Source organism: Eptesicus fuscus, chromosome 3 (assembly GCF_027574615.1).
Source record: "Eptesicus fuscus isolate TK198812 chromosome 3, DD_ASM_mEF_20220401, whole genome shotgun sequence".
NCBI lineage: Eukaryota > Metazoa > Chordata > Mammalia > Chiroptera > Vespertilionidae > Eptesicus > Eptesicus fuscus.
The window spans coordinates 11,841,244-11,856,974 of record NC_072475.1 but is presented as its reverse complement, the minus strand read 5'-3'; the positions used below and the strand labels follow the sequence as shown (position 1 = coordinate 11,856,974).

The window sequence follows — 15,731 nt, the reverse complement described above, 5'->3', positions numbered from 1 at the left end:
GACTGGATATTTCATGAAACAAAATAAAGACATATTTTAAATCCTCCTATTTAAAGAAATGTAGGAATTTCATGTTTCCAGAGGTAGATGCCAGTTGGGAATGGAGGAATAGAAAACATACTTATTACAGGACTTATAGGCCCACATTATACCCAATCACTGTGAGTTTCTGATTACCTACCACAATGTAGTTGAGCCGATTTTAGCGGATTTGCTTTTATATACTGTTTGTGTGCTTCATTTTAGTCATGAGATTAAAATGGCTCCTTTAAGCATCAACAGCAGTAGACATTGAAGATTTTTATGTTCCTTATTAATAACTCAGAAGTTGACAAACCACATGTTGCTCTAAGACAAGCCTTTAGAATTTAGCAGCTGTTAAAGAGTAGGTGCATAAGAGCCAGAGCTGCTGTGGGAATAATGAAAATCTGACTCAGAGACCAAGACCACTGGCTGGTCAAAGCTGCAGGGGATTGCCACACTCTGTGCTCACCTGGGACCGGATCTGGGCAGCTTTCTTCGGATCCACCATGCGTACGTGCTCAAAATGCTTCAGGGTGTGCTGCCTGTCTTTCTGTTCAGCACGGACATACTTCTTTAGCATGTTGAACACATGACGAGGCTGTGGGCAAAAATATAAAAATTCAACTTTGAGCAAAATATTGTTTCTTCCAACGGCTTCTGGGTCAGAGGTCCCACTCATTCACCCCATGGTCTGAAGGCATTGCGAGACGTCTCGTTGCAATTCTCCTTTCCAAACATTAGTCCCATTCCTTTGTTCATGGGCAATTACTTAGTCCATTGGCCGCTTTCCATTTCTAAAAGGTCATTTAATATTTGACATATATGGTGACTGTCCTCCTTAATAAACATTTTCTTATTAAACAGCAGCATTCTGCTCTAGAAGGAGAGTTGATTTGGGAAGTTAGATTTAAGTTAGGTCTTTCCCTTTTTCCACCCAAATATACATGGGCTTATGAGACCACATTTCTATAGGCACAGTCTTAATGGTTATCTCAGCAGTAATGTTGCACACATAATCCCATCATAAGTAGCATGTAATAGTATAATAATCAAAATGAGAAAAATAATAGGCAAGTTAACCACTACTCATTTGTAGGCAAGAAATAACTGATAAGCTCTGAGAGACATTAGATTTTCCAATGTGAAACGGTAGTTATTTTATTTTGAAATTTAATTAAATTCTTCCTATGCCATTGGATTCTAATTCTTTCAGCAACAATTAAATTTCTTAAGTGCTTCTATGACTTTCTAATTGGTTCCATTTTTATTCCAATCCTACTTGAAACATTCATCCTCATAAAAGAAGGACAAAACTTCCTTTGTCTTCAACAATTCCACTGCTATATGCATTCTACTGTGTGATTTTATAAAATGTTTTCCAAAGATACACATCTCTTCTTCATTAAGACAAAACTATGGAAGCTCATGTCAGGAACAGAATTTTGGCCAGTTGGGTAAACCCAATTATTATTAAGTTATGAGTCATGGGCACCTTGAAAATCTTTTGGAAGGTACAGAATTTATTCCCACACAGGGGGTGGGGTGGGCAGTGGAAATTGCAATATCTTAGGGCAGTGGTCGGCAAACTCATTAGTCAACAGAGTTTGACTAATACAAAAACATATTCTTGTATTAGCCTAATATCAACAGTACAACGATTGAAATTTCTTTTGAGAGCCAAATTTTTTAAACTTAAACTTCTTCTAACACCACTTCTTCAAAATAGACTCGCCCAGGCCGTGGTATTTTGTGAAAGAGCCACACTCAAGGGGCCAAAGAGCCGCATGTGGCTCGCGAGCCGCAGTTTGCCGACCACGGTCTTAGGGGATATGCCTCCCCTTCTCCTTTTGCTTGTTTAACTGGGGGCCCCCTCCCTGACATTCCAGGTATAAGTGGTCTTTCTCTGTGCTCCCATGAAATGCTACGCAAATCCCCATGATTGCACTTAACAAAGTCTATTAAATTATTTATGTTTCTGACTACCCTCTTCAATTGTGAGATATTTAAGGAGCAGTTTTGATCTGGCTCACAGGGGATTGCTCTGTACTTAATAAGTTGCTTAACTTAAGAAAACAGGTAAGTAAATACAGTAAGAAAATAAACCTGCACTCCTCTGCCTTACTTATTTTTATCCCACAAGAAATGTGCTTCTCCATAATCTCAAAAAAGCTTGATGCATAGCTTTTGGCCACACGTCATTAGAATTCTCACTTGTACTGTGAAAGCTGGTTGAATCTACAAACCAGAGAATGGTCCTTTCAATCTTAAAAGAAGAAGAAAAGTAGTAAGAGGTAACAATTGACAAACTACATTGATAGTATATATATTTAAAAGATGATACACTTATTTGAAAAAGGTAATTTTTAAATGGTAAGCACTTAAAGGCTGACTACTGTTGAATGTGAGGGATTCCCCCCACTGCCCCCAAAGATCCCAATGCACCCAAGAGGCCTCCTTAAGTGTTTTCATTGTTCTATTGTCCCCAATTCAAAGAACATCCTGGTTTATACAGGGTGTCCCCAAAAATATATATACGCTGTAACAGCTGATAGCTCAATTTTGAAAATGAAATATATTTTAATAAACACTGCCTTTATAAGTATTCAAAGTGTGTGTATACATTGTTTTGGACAACCTATATATTGGTGATGCTGCAAAGAAACTGGGAGAGCTGTGGACAAACTCTTCTGCATATGACAAGCCATGTGCGGAAGGCTGCCAAGCTGAAGGAAAAACATGAAAAACATATTCTTGTATTAGGCTATGTGGCTAAAAAGGGAGCCATCAAGGCTGAAAAAAGCAAGGAAAAGGAGGAAAAGAAGAAGATGAAGAGCATGAAGAGGAGACGGACGGCAGAAGATATGATAAATAAGCTGGTTCTAATGTTTTGGTCTGTAAAGCATTTAACCTCCCTGTACACAGCTCACTGAGGGATGTTTTATATGCAGCATTGGGCAATCAGGATATTACATACACTTGATTCTTGCTTGTCATTGAAACCGAGGCCTAAAAACTCCCTCTAGTTCTATTGCAATTATTCACCCAAAGTTGGAGACAGACAGGGTTGCAACTCATTGTATTCATCTATGATGTCGCTGCTCCTCCCTGATGCAACTGACTGCCTTAACACTCTTTCTTAGTTGCTCTGTTTCATTTTTCTCCCCTTGAAAAGGCTTTACTGTTTGAAGAATTTTTTAAAAAGAGCTCGTGTTAAAAATACTTCAATCAAACATAAGGATTATTTTACATCATAACTTCTTTTTTTGCAGGTGGTTACCTATGAACGCTTCTGTAAGGCATTTTATCCTGAAAGAATTGTCATGACCAAGTGTGTGCACCAGGATATAAAGGCTCCAAACTGGCCAAGGCATTACTGCATTAAGTTAAATTTCAAATTAGGGACTAGGAAGACAATTCTTTTAAACTAACATCTGGTCTCCCTGTGTCTTCTACTACGTCCACCAACAGCACCCATGCCCAGGGGCTAATTATGAAGTTAAACATCAACTTTTAAATGAATGAGTCTCAAAATTACGTTAAGTCTCATTTTGCTCATGTGTGCAATTAAGACAACGGACATGTTCCAGATAGAGTATGCGAGTATTAAACATCTTCTTGTGTTACTTACTGAGCATAATGCTTAGCCCATAGCAGGTTCTCAAATCACACTTATTTCTTCTACTCCCTACTTGCCGCCAACCCCCTCACTTTTCTTTCAGCTAAACCATAACAGTTCAAAACTTATGGACTGCTAATAGGAATGAGGCCATGTTTTACGTGCTTTATGCTTAGAAACTCATCAGATCTTCAGATCAACCGTAGGACAGGTATAGCTGCTCACCCTGCTTCATAGATGAAGCAAGCAAGGCACCGAGGGCTCCACAGCGGGTTACACACTCAGTGGCAGAGCTAGTCAGTGGGGGAGCAAGAACAGGTGGCCTACTCTCCTAATCACCAGTGATCACGCCTTTCAAGGAAACGCTAAGAGGGACCAAGCGAAAGACAGTTCTACAAAGTCACTTCCAGCTTAGACAACGGAAATCACTGAATGGTTAGAAAAGGGAGTATGTTCTAAGAGTCCTCGCCTGGATTTCTAGTTCGTAGGAGCTCAGATAATATTCGGAGACACGCTTATCTCTTCTCTCTTAATTTGTGCAGAAAAACACCCAGAGTTAGCTTGCTCCATCTCAACAATTACTGTCCTTGGTTTTTGACACTCCACTATGCTTTGGCTAATGCGCCAGGGAGGAGAAATGGCAAGATAGGAAGGTTAATCTGTTTAGGATTACTGGAAAATGATGAAAGGTATTCGTTCAAAGTTAGGCTTTTGTGACAGTCACAGATTCCAGTTCTAAATCCATCTTTATCTTTTATGAAGGCGGGTAATTAAATGGTGAACGTGCTCACACGTTTCAAATCGCTTCTCTCATTTGATCCCTGCACTTCTTACATGCTTCAGAAACATATTCCGAATGTGCCCCTCTAAGTCCCTTTGGCGTGACAGTGGACAGCAGCACACCCGGCTTCCCTCCTCCCAGGCCTCAGTGTGGCTTTGCTCTCCCTCCCAGGGAACAAAGCTCCTGCAAAAACAATGGGGCCTCAGAGTAAGCAATGACCTCATCTGTTTATGTGAGCTCACACACACACTGTGTGTGCATCCACATCCACATCAGCCTTTTCTTCCTCATGCCTGCGCCTCGGGCCATGAGATAATTCAGGAAGGCATTACCATGTCCCCCGAGAAATGAATTACAGGGCTCTCTGCTTGGTTGATTTAATCAAGCAAACACATTTCCAAGAATTATGCTTAGAGATGAAAAATAGAAGAAGCAGATTAGCTCTTATGTTGGAGTGGGCACAAAAATCACACCACATAAAATGCCGGTTATGTCTACACCTCAGAAAAAGAATACAATTTTTAGTTAAGGAAAACAGACAACATTTCCCTACCCTTTAATGCTTTCATTTTCTCTCGATTATAAAAACAGAAAGAGCTCTACCTTTGGTCTTTGATTTGTGCACATTTCACTTAAAAAAAAAAAAGAAATCATTGCCTTTACAACTTTTAGCCAGAATACAGATTCCCAAGGCTTAAAACTAGCTATCTCTAGAGCTGTATCATGTATTGCAGAATAATAGAAAATCCCGTTTGTTTAGGGCATTCTATTTCACTATTCTGGGACAAAGACAGATTTCTTAACATTTTAATTAAAAACACAGAGACACTCACTCAGAAATGATAGGGAGGGAAAAAAAACCCTGGTATCTCTATAGAAATATATTCTCTTAAAGTAATTTAGGATTATTCATAGGATTAGAAAAACAAGCATTAAAGATTTAGTAGTTATTGATAGTAATTGAGTTTAAGAAACATATTTTTAACCACTATGTGTAGAATTTCAATCACTCAAATCATGAAATCTTCTATAATTAGTAATAACATTTTTTCCTGCTAAATTTTCCTTATTTCACACTTAAACACTCTATGTATTAACACTAAAATCTGGTTTTATTGGCATTAAATGGCTAATATTATCATTAAAATTTATATAAAAAACAGATAAAAAGAAAATCTGCCTTAGGGGACTCATTACATCCAATCATATTTACTGTCACTAGTGTTTCTGAACGATGTTTATACATAATTACAAAGTATCTATTCGCGTCTGATGTGACACTTTGCAGTTTGCACTAAATTTCCTTCACAAGCACACTGCATTTGAAAAATTCATCAGGAAGGAATTTCTTAAAGGACGAAGAGTAGGCGATACTAAAATGGGTTAGAGTTAACCTGAAAAATAAACTTCACCTGAAGATTTACGTTTTGGCACATGGACCATTTTCCTATTTTGGAAAAAGAATATAACCTATCGCTGGCTGCTGGTACAGTATTTCCCCAGAAAATACTTAACAGCCTCCATAGCACTTCACACTAGTGTCAACAGGAAGATTCCTTTCACTAATTTCAGTGTCAACAGCTCATCTCCTTATGGCTTGCGTTTTGATATCAGGTTGATGCAGGTGATTTTGAAGGAATTGTCATGGCCTTTCCCTATGAGAGATAAATTTCTTAAAAAAAACAACACACCATTTTCCCCACGTTTCAGATGTACTGCCCTTTTCACTTAGTTCTCTGATGCAATTTCATGAATCTGTTCTCCCTGGACTTGGCATGAAGCATGCAATTGTGACCGACCCAACACCAATCACGACGGAATGTGTAGACTTTCATTCCACGGTCCACGTGGGCGGTGTATTAGAACAGGACTTTTCAGCTCCATTGCCCCCCTCTGTGGTTTCATGCTTGATCCAGGAACCTGGCATCTTATCAGAAGAAACCTGTGCCTTAAGCCACTTCTGAACGGGAAGAAATGATCTGTCAAGAGCCTTTAAAAAAGCCCTGGGTGCAACCCTGCCGAGGGGGAGGAAGTCCCTGAGTCACTGTGTGGGGAGCACCCTAGCCTTTCCGTGTCCCAGGGAGTGAGTTAATCAGAAAGCCCTCTCCTGAAGCACCGAATCGCACCCTAGCGGTTTCCGAACCTGTGACGGGGGAGTGAACCACCTGCCACGAAAAAGCAATTCTCTCCAGCTTTCAAAGCAGCTTCAGGCCCCTGATTTTCACAGCTCCACACCTTGGCTTTCCGGAGCATGTGAAGAGAATAGAATGTACAAAACCTGGGTGCCGATGGAAACAACACTGAAGAGAGTCGAGTCTCTGTGCTTGTGATGGTCTCTTGGTTTTCAGCGTTTCACACGGACCCTCACTATGGCATGACGAAATTCCGAAAACAAAGCAAAAGAGCACCCCCAAAACAAAATAGCCCCCCCACCAAGACAAAACAAAAAATGACCCAAGCATTCAGGGAGATGTCCTTGGGGACCTTTGCATCACACCTGTGTTGATCTTGAAACCTAAGGAGCTGAGCTAAATTTTTAAAGTCCACTCCTAAATTCTCCCACATTCTCCAGAGGAGCACTGAAATGATTGTAGTCATTATTAACATGAGTATAAGAAGGCAAAACACAATGCTACGACAAGTTGAATACAGAGAAAGCAATGCAGGAAATGACAGTCGATTCTTGTCCCGCTGTCCCCATCAGTTTCTTGAGGTTTGAGACTATGGTGGCATTAGCTCCATCCCTCCTGGCACATCCAGGTTCCTGCTTGGCTCTGGCCTGGGGCTGAGAAAGGCAAATGGAAGGCCATCTCCCCTCCCTCCCCTCATCCCCATGGAAGCAGGCAGATGACTTCTCATGGGAACTTGGCACTAAAGCCTCCGTATAACCTATCCTAACAATATGCTCTATCCTTTCTCTTCCTAGGGAGGAAGGTAACTTTCTACTTTACAGTTTCATCTCAACCTTCAATTAATCCTTTTGTTTTTCTGATTATGTCTACCAGAAGGTAGAAAAGAAGGTGGTTCTTTTTTTTTTAATAGTTTTTTTTTTTTTTTTAAGAGAGAAAAAGAGAGAGGATAGAGAGAAACATCAATGAGAATCATCGATCAGCTCCCTCCTGCAATCCCCCTCCGGGATTGAGCCTGCAACCAAGGTACAAGCCCTTGAGCAGAATCAAACCCAGGACCCTTCAGTCCACAGGCCGCTGCTCTATCCACTGAGCCAAACCAGCTAGGGCAGAAGGGTGGGTCTTATCTTTTCACTCACCAATCCCCGCCCCCACAGAATATTTTGCTAGTTCTCAGACATAATTTATTTTGGTTACTGTGACATAATAGGAAATACATATTTGGTCTCTGCCCCCAGATCTTGACATAGAGTTCCCCAAACTGTCATTTCCTGAGTGACAGGAGCATCTTTTGTTATAAAACATGCATGTGTTGGTGAATCCGTGGGGGTGCAGTGTGGATGATGTGTTCAGAGGGGGAATGCAAGCTTCATGCCCCTTCCCACCCACCTTGCCCATGCATGTCTTCCATCTGGCTGTTCCTGAATTCCATCTTACCTTATAATCTTACCTTATAATAGACAAATATGCAAATCGACCACACCTTTGCTACACCTAAGCCACGCCCACCAACAAGCCACACCCACCAACCACGCCCACCAGGAAACTGTTGCAGGGACGTTGGGGTGTGGCAGAGCCCAAGGCCAGGAAAGCCTCCACCCCAGCGGGGAGCCTGCACGGATCGAAGGCAATGACCAGGGGTTCGGCTCCTACAATCCGTAGCTGGGACGCTGGGTGAGGCCGAGCCCAAAGCCAGGAAAGCCTGGAGCGGAGGCTTTCCGCCCGGCTTTGGGCACCAGCCACCAGCGGGGAGCCTGCACGGATCGCAGGCAATGACCAGGGGTTCGGCTCCTACGATCCGTAGCTGGGACGCTGGGTGTGGCCGAGCCCAAGGCCACCGCCCGGGGCTAAGCCCCGACCCTGAAAGAAGGCAGAAGGCGGTGGTCACAGCCAAGGCCTGGGTCCCCGGTGCCGGCAGAAAACTGGTGCAGGCAGCCAGGTGAATGAATGTCTATTGCACGAATCTTCGTGCAAACGGGCTACTAGTCCTTTATAACGAATCACGTACAGTTAAGGGGAGCAGTCATCTGAGTTCTGTGAGTTGTTCTAGTAAATGATCAAATCCAAGGGGGTGGGTGGGAACCCTGATTTATAGCTTTTAGATCAGAAGTGATGACCTGGGACTTCCAAAATGGGGGGGGGGGGCAGTCTTGTGGGGCTGAGCCCTAAACCTGTGGGGTCTATGCTAATTCCAGGTAGTATCAGAATCATTTAACGTGAGAGAGAAAAAACCCCCACACATTTGGTGTCAAGAGTATCGAGCGAAGAGGTAATAGTTTTTTCTTTAGCTACAGAGACTGCAGCTATAAATGACTGAAGACAGCACTAAGAACTGAAATTTAAGACCTGCCCAAACCCTGGGATTTGTGTTTTTGGACCAACTTGAGCACACACTGGATCTAGACCTTACAGCAGCTGACGTGAGAGCAAAGAAGCACCAGAGACTGTTCGGACTTATGTCTTCCATTCTCATGTAGCCAGTGAAGCCTGCTGGAGCTCTGAGCGATGCACAGGGTGATTGAGGCGACCCAGACAGCAAAGCCCACAGATTGTAAACAAAGGATGTTTTAAGGCACCATGGACCTTCGGGAAGATTTGTTGAATGGGTCTGACCATCTGACAAATGCCAATCGTGACATATTCTTGATTTCTTCAGAGAGAGCTGCACTAAGATGCTTTAGTTTTTACATATGCATAACTTGGATTTTGGCATTTTTGCTTTATACCCCCTCTAACTGGTTACCATTTTCAAAGATATTCACAGGTATATTTTTAATTTCACCCTCTCCTCATACTCTACCTAACCACAGTACCCCTGACATACTAAAAATCTTAATATATAGCCCTAACCGGTTTGGCTCAGTAGATAGAGCGTTGGCCTGCGGACTGAAAGGTCCCAGGTTCGATTCTGGTCAAGGGCATGTACCTTGGTTGCGGGCACATCCCCAGTAGGAGGTGTGCAGGAGGCAGCTGATTGGTGTTTCTCTCTCATCGATGTTTCTGACTCTCAAACCCTCTCCCTTCCTCTCTGTAAAAAATCAATAAAATATATTAAAAAAATAAAAATCTTAATATATATATGAAAAACAATAACAACTCAAGATAAAGCTTAGAAAAACCCAAATATTACCTGGGATCTTTAAACTGAACTTCACAAAAATGAGTGAACTTGGAAACCCATGCATAATTCCTGTGCAGCGTACAAGTTTCAAGGGAGAAGGTCCCTTATTGCTATCTGTTCTAGAGGATGGGTATCTGTAATGCTGGGTAGCAAAGTAAACACTGGATCACTAAGTAAGGTGCCATGGCCTGGCCGGTGTGGCTCAGTGGTTGAGCGTCCACCTATGGACCAGGAGGTTGCAGCTGGATTCCTGGTCAGGGCACATGCCTAGGTTATAGGCTCGATCGCCAGGGGGCATGCAGGAGGCAGATGATCAGTGATTCTCATCACTGATGTTTCTCTCTCTTTCCCTCTCTGAAATCAATAATAATAATAAAAAAATAAGGTGTGATGCATTTGTCTAAAAAAAAAAACCAACAAAATATTTATGTTTTCATTTCAAATATGAAATGAAAATAAAGATCAACCTGTCAATATATGCATGAACCCTTTGCTGGAACAAACCATGGTGTCCCGGCGCTGTATGGTTTGACAGCATCTGATGAAGAGCTTCTTCGACTTTGCAGGCAGTGACTCTGTAGGGCTCTGCTCTGGAGTTAATCTGGATGATGAATAAGGTCTCAGAGGCTCAGGACAGCTTTCAAGCGAAGGCCTGTCTTACATACTTCTGTATTTTCTATTTAACTTAATTCAATTAAAAACAGAACCCACTATTGTCTCTGGTTACAAACGCCCGGCTGGTCTTTAGCAAGATCTGTCTATTAAACTTGGTAAAGATTCAAGCAAGGTAAGGAGGTAATACTGAGAGGCATTACCGAAATAGCATGCAAACCGCTCAGCTTAGTTTATAGGATTCGGTTCAATAAACGCCAGTTCTCCCATTCTTTCTTTCCACCCACTGTTTGTTATTGGTCTGTCCTTAAATGCTCTCAAGTTAATGAGTCCCCTGGTGCTCACCAGATTTTACGAGTCTCTACTTAAATAAATGAATGCTGAATGAATCGTTAACACCAGGCATAGTATAATTATTTACATTTCTCAAAGATAATTTTTCAGCCTAGCAGTCCTTTCAGTATATTCTGATCAGCTTTACAAAATTTTGAATATATTAAAAATGTGCGGGTGGAATGTCTTAAACATCGTAGTACTCATCTCTCTCAGGGCCTTCACTTGTTAAGAACTCAGCGAATACTTTTTTAGCTTACTTACCATTCATTATATTGAGGAGTAGACATATCCTATTTACCTTGGAGATATATGCTATCTACCTATATCCTACAAATGCTTCTTTTTCTTCTTTTGTGACAAAGAGTGATAAGCACCTCAATTTCACTTTTGCTTTACAAAACTTATAGTTACACCAACAATCATGTTGGCTAAAGACTAACTGGAATCTCCCCAGGTATTCACTAGTTTGCCTGTCACAACACACCCATTAATAGCTATCCTTTCTTTTCTCCAGTGATTGTTTCTTATTCAACATCTATTGCCCTGTTGTTAGAATTAATCAAATAATGTTAAACAAAACCTCAACATAAGTCTCAAAACCATGCTCCTTAATGATAAGCCTCACAAATCATGACATTAATGTCGTACCAAAGCATTCTATAAAGAAGTTTTCAGGAATCTCAGGGAAATTTAACATTTGGATGAGCTAATCAGGAATGAGAAAGAAAAGGGTGCTAAAGACGCTGCCAAAATTTTTTCTCCATTAAATAATGAGAGTTTGAATGTGAAGCATCAGTTATAAGCATGAAATTAATTTTAGTATGGCCGACATGGCTGCAATCATGAGAACCTGGGAAAACACAAAGCAACACTACGGGCACACAGATACACAGACGAACGGACAGGAATACACAAACATGTTTCCAAGTTCTTACTTCCACATAGAAAATGCTTAAAATTCATTAAAGTAAGAATAATAATTAGGATGTTGTCTAACAGAAGATTTACACGAAGTATCTGTAAAGACTCAAAACTCTAGGAGTTACAAAGAAAGGTCTGGTTATTCATCTCTCATCTTTAACACATTTCAATTCTTACTAACTAGTAGCCCCTAAGTTTTTGCAGACCTAAGCCTACAATGGGAAGTTGATTTTAAATAGAGGTTCCTAGCCAGCCTTTAGTTTCACTGTACAGGATCCCATTTAATTCGAATTTCTCTTCAGATCTCGGAGAATGTTGACTAGGCAGGCAATATTATCTTCGCTCCTTCTATGAAGTAGAACTCTGACAGTTACAAGAAGGAAGGCTCAGATAGTGCTTAGCTCATATTTCATGAGGCCATACGTGCTGAATATGACCTGTGATGAAGTAAGACACCAGAAGTGCAGGATTGGTTGTCAAATAATGATAATTTAGGTTTAAGTAGTACTTAGGTTTGGAGCTTGAAGACCTCCAAAGTTAACCCATGTGTGATGCACCTTTGGGGGGAAATTTAACTTTTCTGGGGGGAAAAAAGCCTAAACTCTTTGATTGTCCACGAAACTTTATTAAAGTGAATAACTTGGAGGGGCTGGTCCTTAGAAGAATCACTAACCCTCTACACATGAAGGGTTTATTCTAAGTGGAAAGACCCACCTGCACTCTACTTTTATTCCTGGGGAAATAAAACGGTTTTTAACTATTATAATATTTGAAATATATACATATACATTCTAAATATGATTCAAAAATGTACTTTTGGATTGGCCTTTCAGTGTATCAGTTGGTAGGCATGTAATTTATTAAAAAGGAAATTTGGAACATACAGATGTGGGGACTCACACATGGTAGAACAAGGAACTTGAGTTGAACAAAACATCATCACGTAATACCACCACGCTTGGATTAAAGCGTGGATTAAACCTGAGCTTCAAAGGCGCTGTGAAAATAAACCCATGTTGTTGTCGGTTCCCATGTTTGCAAAGTTTGGGACTGGATGGTCAGGATAAAAGGAATAATTATTCTAAAGGTAATATCAGCTGTAGAATCTACAGAAAAAAACCCCGGACTAATTCATCCTTATATTCAACTTTTACTGAGAATTTCATATCTTCCAGACACACGAGGGAGATCTCAGAAATATCTATTTCTGGCTCCAATACAAGATGTGACCTTTCTCAGGTAATAACCGGCAAGCTTTTGATTTATGTCTTTCAACAGCAATAAATAAAAGTCCTCAAGAAGGGATTTAGAATTTTCTCGCATTTTTCAAAGTGCAGAGCTAAGTGCCTTACCCAGTAGTAGGTTAGAATTTAAATAGAACACTCAGATAAAGACGGTAACAACAAAAATGTCAGGTAATGCCACGATTGCAGGCCTGTGACTACCTCGCTCCAGCTGGTAGAACAGGGGAGAATTCTCTGTATTTCCAGGTAAGAACTCAGCAGGAATCCCTACATCAATCAACAAGAATCTGAGTTTTTAAGACACCAAAACAGTTCTTCTTAACCCAGTTTTTAATTTCAAATAAAATGCCGTCTAATTCGATGTGAGGTGCCCACCAGGCCCAGAACAAGCACGGTTGTGACCCATGTAAAAATATCCCCTTTGAGAGCCCGGAAGCCTGGGCAAACATTCTTCTTGTCCATGTCCTTCCTGTGACGGCCGATGGGCCGCTCTGAAAGATTTGAAGTGTGCACCCGTGAAAGACTCCATTCAGCCCTCGTCTTATTTTTAGCTCTATCAACGACCAGTTAGCAAAGATCTTACTTCAGAGACTGGACTTCCAGCTGGAATGCTTCGCTCAATGGCAGCTATTAATGTTCTGGTCTCGACACCCACCACCCTGTCCTGCTCTGGCAAAGGATCCCGATGGTCCCACCTCCCAAACCGAGTCCTCCAGAAAAAAGAGAGGGCCCACAGAGCTTTTCCTCCAAAGAAACAAACAGAATTTTATGGAGCACAGTTGGGACAGAGATTTTTTTTTTTTTGCACAGAAAATAAAAATGCTCATGTGAATATTCTTTTTCAAAAGCTTTTTGTTCAGAGAGAAAGCCATGGCCTAGGAAGAAAGCACTACAGTGGTCAACTGTGACTCACAGCTCCACCCTGTCCACGGCTAATGGTGTCACCCTGGACCAGCCACTCAATCTCAGTGGCGTCATCAGTAGAACAGGATCGATACTATCTTGCTCTCTGGAAGAGCATCAGGAGCTCTTTATGGCTCCCCAAAGCTTCCTCTGCGGTAGCTTCACTACAGAAAGAAAAATCAAAATGATGACAAGAATTGGGGCAAGTCGGTGGCTTTTTGGATTAGTTACATAATGTACACATAGACTGCCACTTCCGGCCAAGATCAAGTAATGGGAAACAGATTAACCTGCCACCTGTAACATTAAAAAAAAAATGGAAAAAAATGTAGAATTATGTTTCTACAATATATTACACATCAGATGAAGAACAGTGAACACTGAGAAATGGGAAACAGATGAGGTGAGCTCTACAAATGCCTAAGTTTACTGCTTGAGGTCCGGGCTGTGATTCCAGGCACGGGAACCCAGCAGAGCCTGAGACACTCTCAGAGTTGAAGATACGGAGTGAGAGTCTGGAGAGGCAAAGGCGGCTAGCAGTCATAGGAGAGGATATTGGAGAGGAGGGAGCTGCTCAGAGAGAAGCCAGAGATTTGCAGATGATGCCCCTTGAGAATGTAGTTGACTAATGAGGAGTGCATGCATGTAAAGAAACTAGCTGAGGCCACAGAACAAAAACCATCCAAAAGGATGAGAGCTAACAATGCCTGATGTTCACCCAGGGTTAGGAATAATACCTGTTTGTACTATCCGGGTGGGAAAACTCAACATAGTAGATTACTCAGATGGATTTTCAGGTATACAAAAATGTCCAGCACTCAACAAGGTACAATTCACAATGTCTGAGAGACAATAAAAAATGATTGGGCATGAAATGATGCACAAATATATCACATATAAAAAGAAAAAATAGTCAGAAATAACCCAAAGCTGACACAGATGTTAGAAGTAGCAACCAAGGATATTAAAAAAGTTACCATAATGTATCCTATAGGTTCAAAAAGTTAAGATATGGGAGATATAAAAAACACAAAGAAACAAAAACTCAGATTAAACTGCTAGATATGAAAACTACTGTGTTTAAGAAGGAAAATAGCCAGATGGGATTAATGGCAGATTGAAATTAACTATGGCACATCATAATCAAATTGCTCAAAGATATTATAAAGAAAAATCTTAAAAGTAGCAAGATAAAAAGTTATATTACATACAGAGACCAAACAAACAAACAATAAAAGGATAACATCAGTATTCTTTGGAGCATCATCATTAAGGTACTTAAAAAAAACACACAAACTCCAACCTAGAATTCTATCCCCAGTAAAAATGTCTTTAAAAAATAAAGGTGAAATAAATATACTTTTTAGACAACCCAAGCAAAAGAATTCTTCACCAATCTACATGGATTAAAAGAAATTTTAAAGAACGCCATTCAGGTAGAAGGAAAATGATTCCATATGGATCTATGTAAGAATGAAGAGCACCAGAAATATATGTAGATAAATAACTATATAGATAAATAAATATTTTTCTTCTTATTTAAAACTCTTTAAAAGATAACTGATTATTTCAAGAAAAATAATAATATGAAAAAAGTGTGATGACAACAGTCCAAAGATAGGAAATGGGGAATGGAAGTACTCTATGGTAAGGTTCTTGTAATATACATGAAGTGGTGTATCACTGTGAAAAGTTCACACTATTTCCTATAGACCCTAAAGCAAACACTAAAATAACAAAATAGTTATAGCTAAAAAGGCAACTAAGGGCATAAAATAGAATTATAAAAGAAATATTCAATTAGTCCAAAAGGTGGCAAAAAAGAAAAATATAGGAAACAAAGAACAGATAGGATAAACAAAAAAACAGCCAGATGACAGATTTAGGCATAACTGTACCTATAACTTCATTAAATGGTTTTTTTAATTAAAAGGCAAGACCCAATTATATGCTGCCTCTAAGAAATGCTCTTCAAATGTGAAGATAAAGAGGTGAAACAAAGTACAAGGCTGAAAGAAGGATACACTATAACATTAATCAAAAC

At 40.4% G+C, this 15,731-nt stretch overlaps 1 protein-coding gene across 7 annotated transcripts in view; it reads right to left on the bottom strand.

The window, feature by feature from the left end:
* Positions 1 to 15,731, bottom strand: part of APP (amyloid beta precursor protein) — a 229,520-nt gene that overhangs the window by 59,807 nt on the left and 153,982 nt on the right. For all 7 annotated transcript variants that reach the window (XM_054713635.1, XM_054713637.1, XM_054713636.1 and 4 more), the window contains one exon: positions 494 to 622. In XM_054713635.1, the coding sequence (XP_054569610.1) occupies positions 494 to 622 (129 nt within the window). The remainder of the gene's footprint in view (positions 1 to 493; positions 623 to 15,731) is intronic.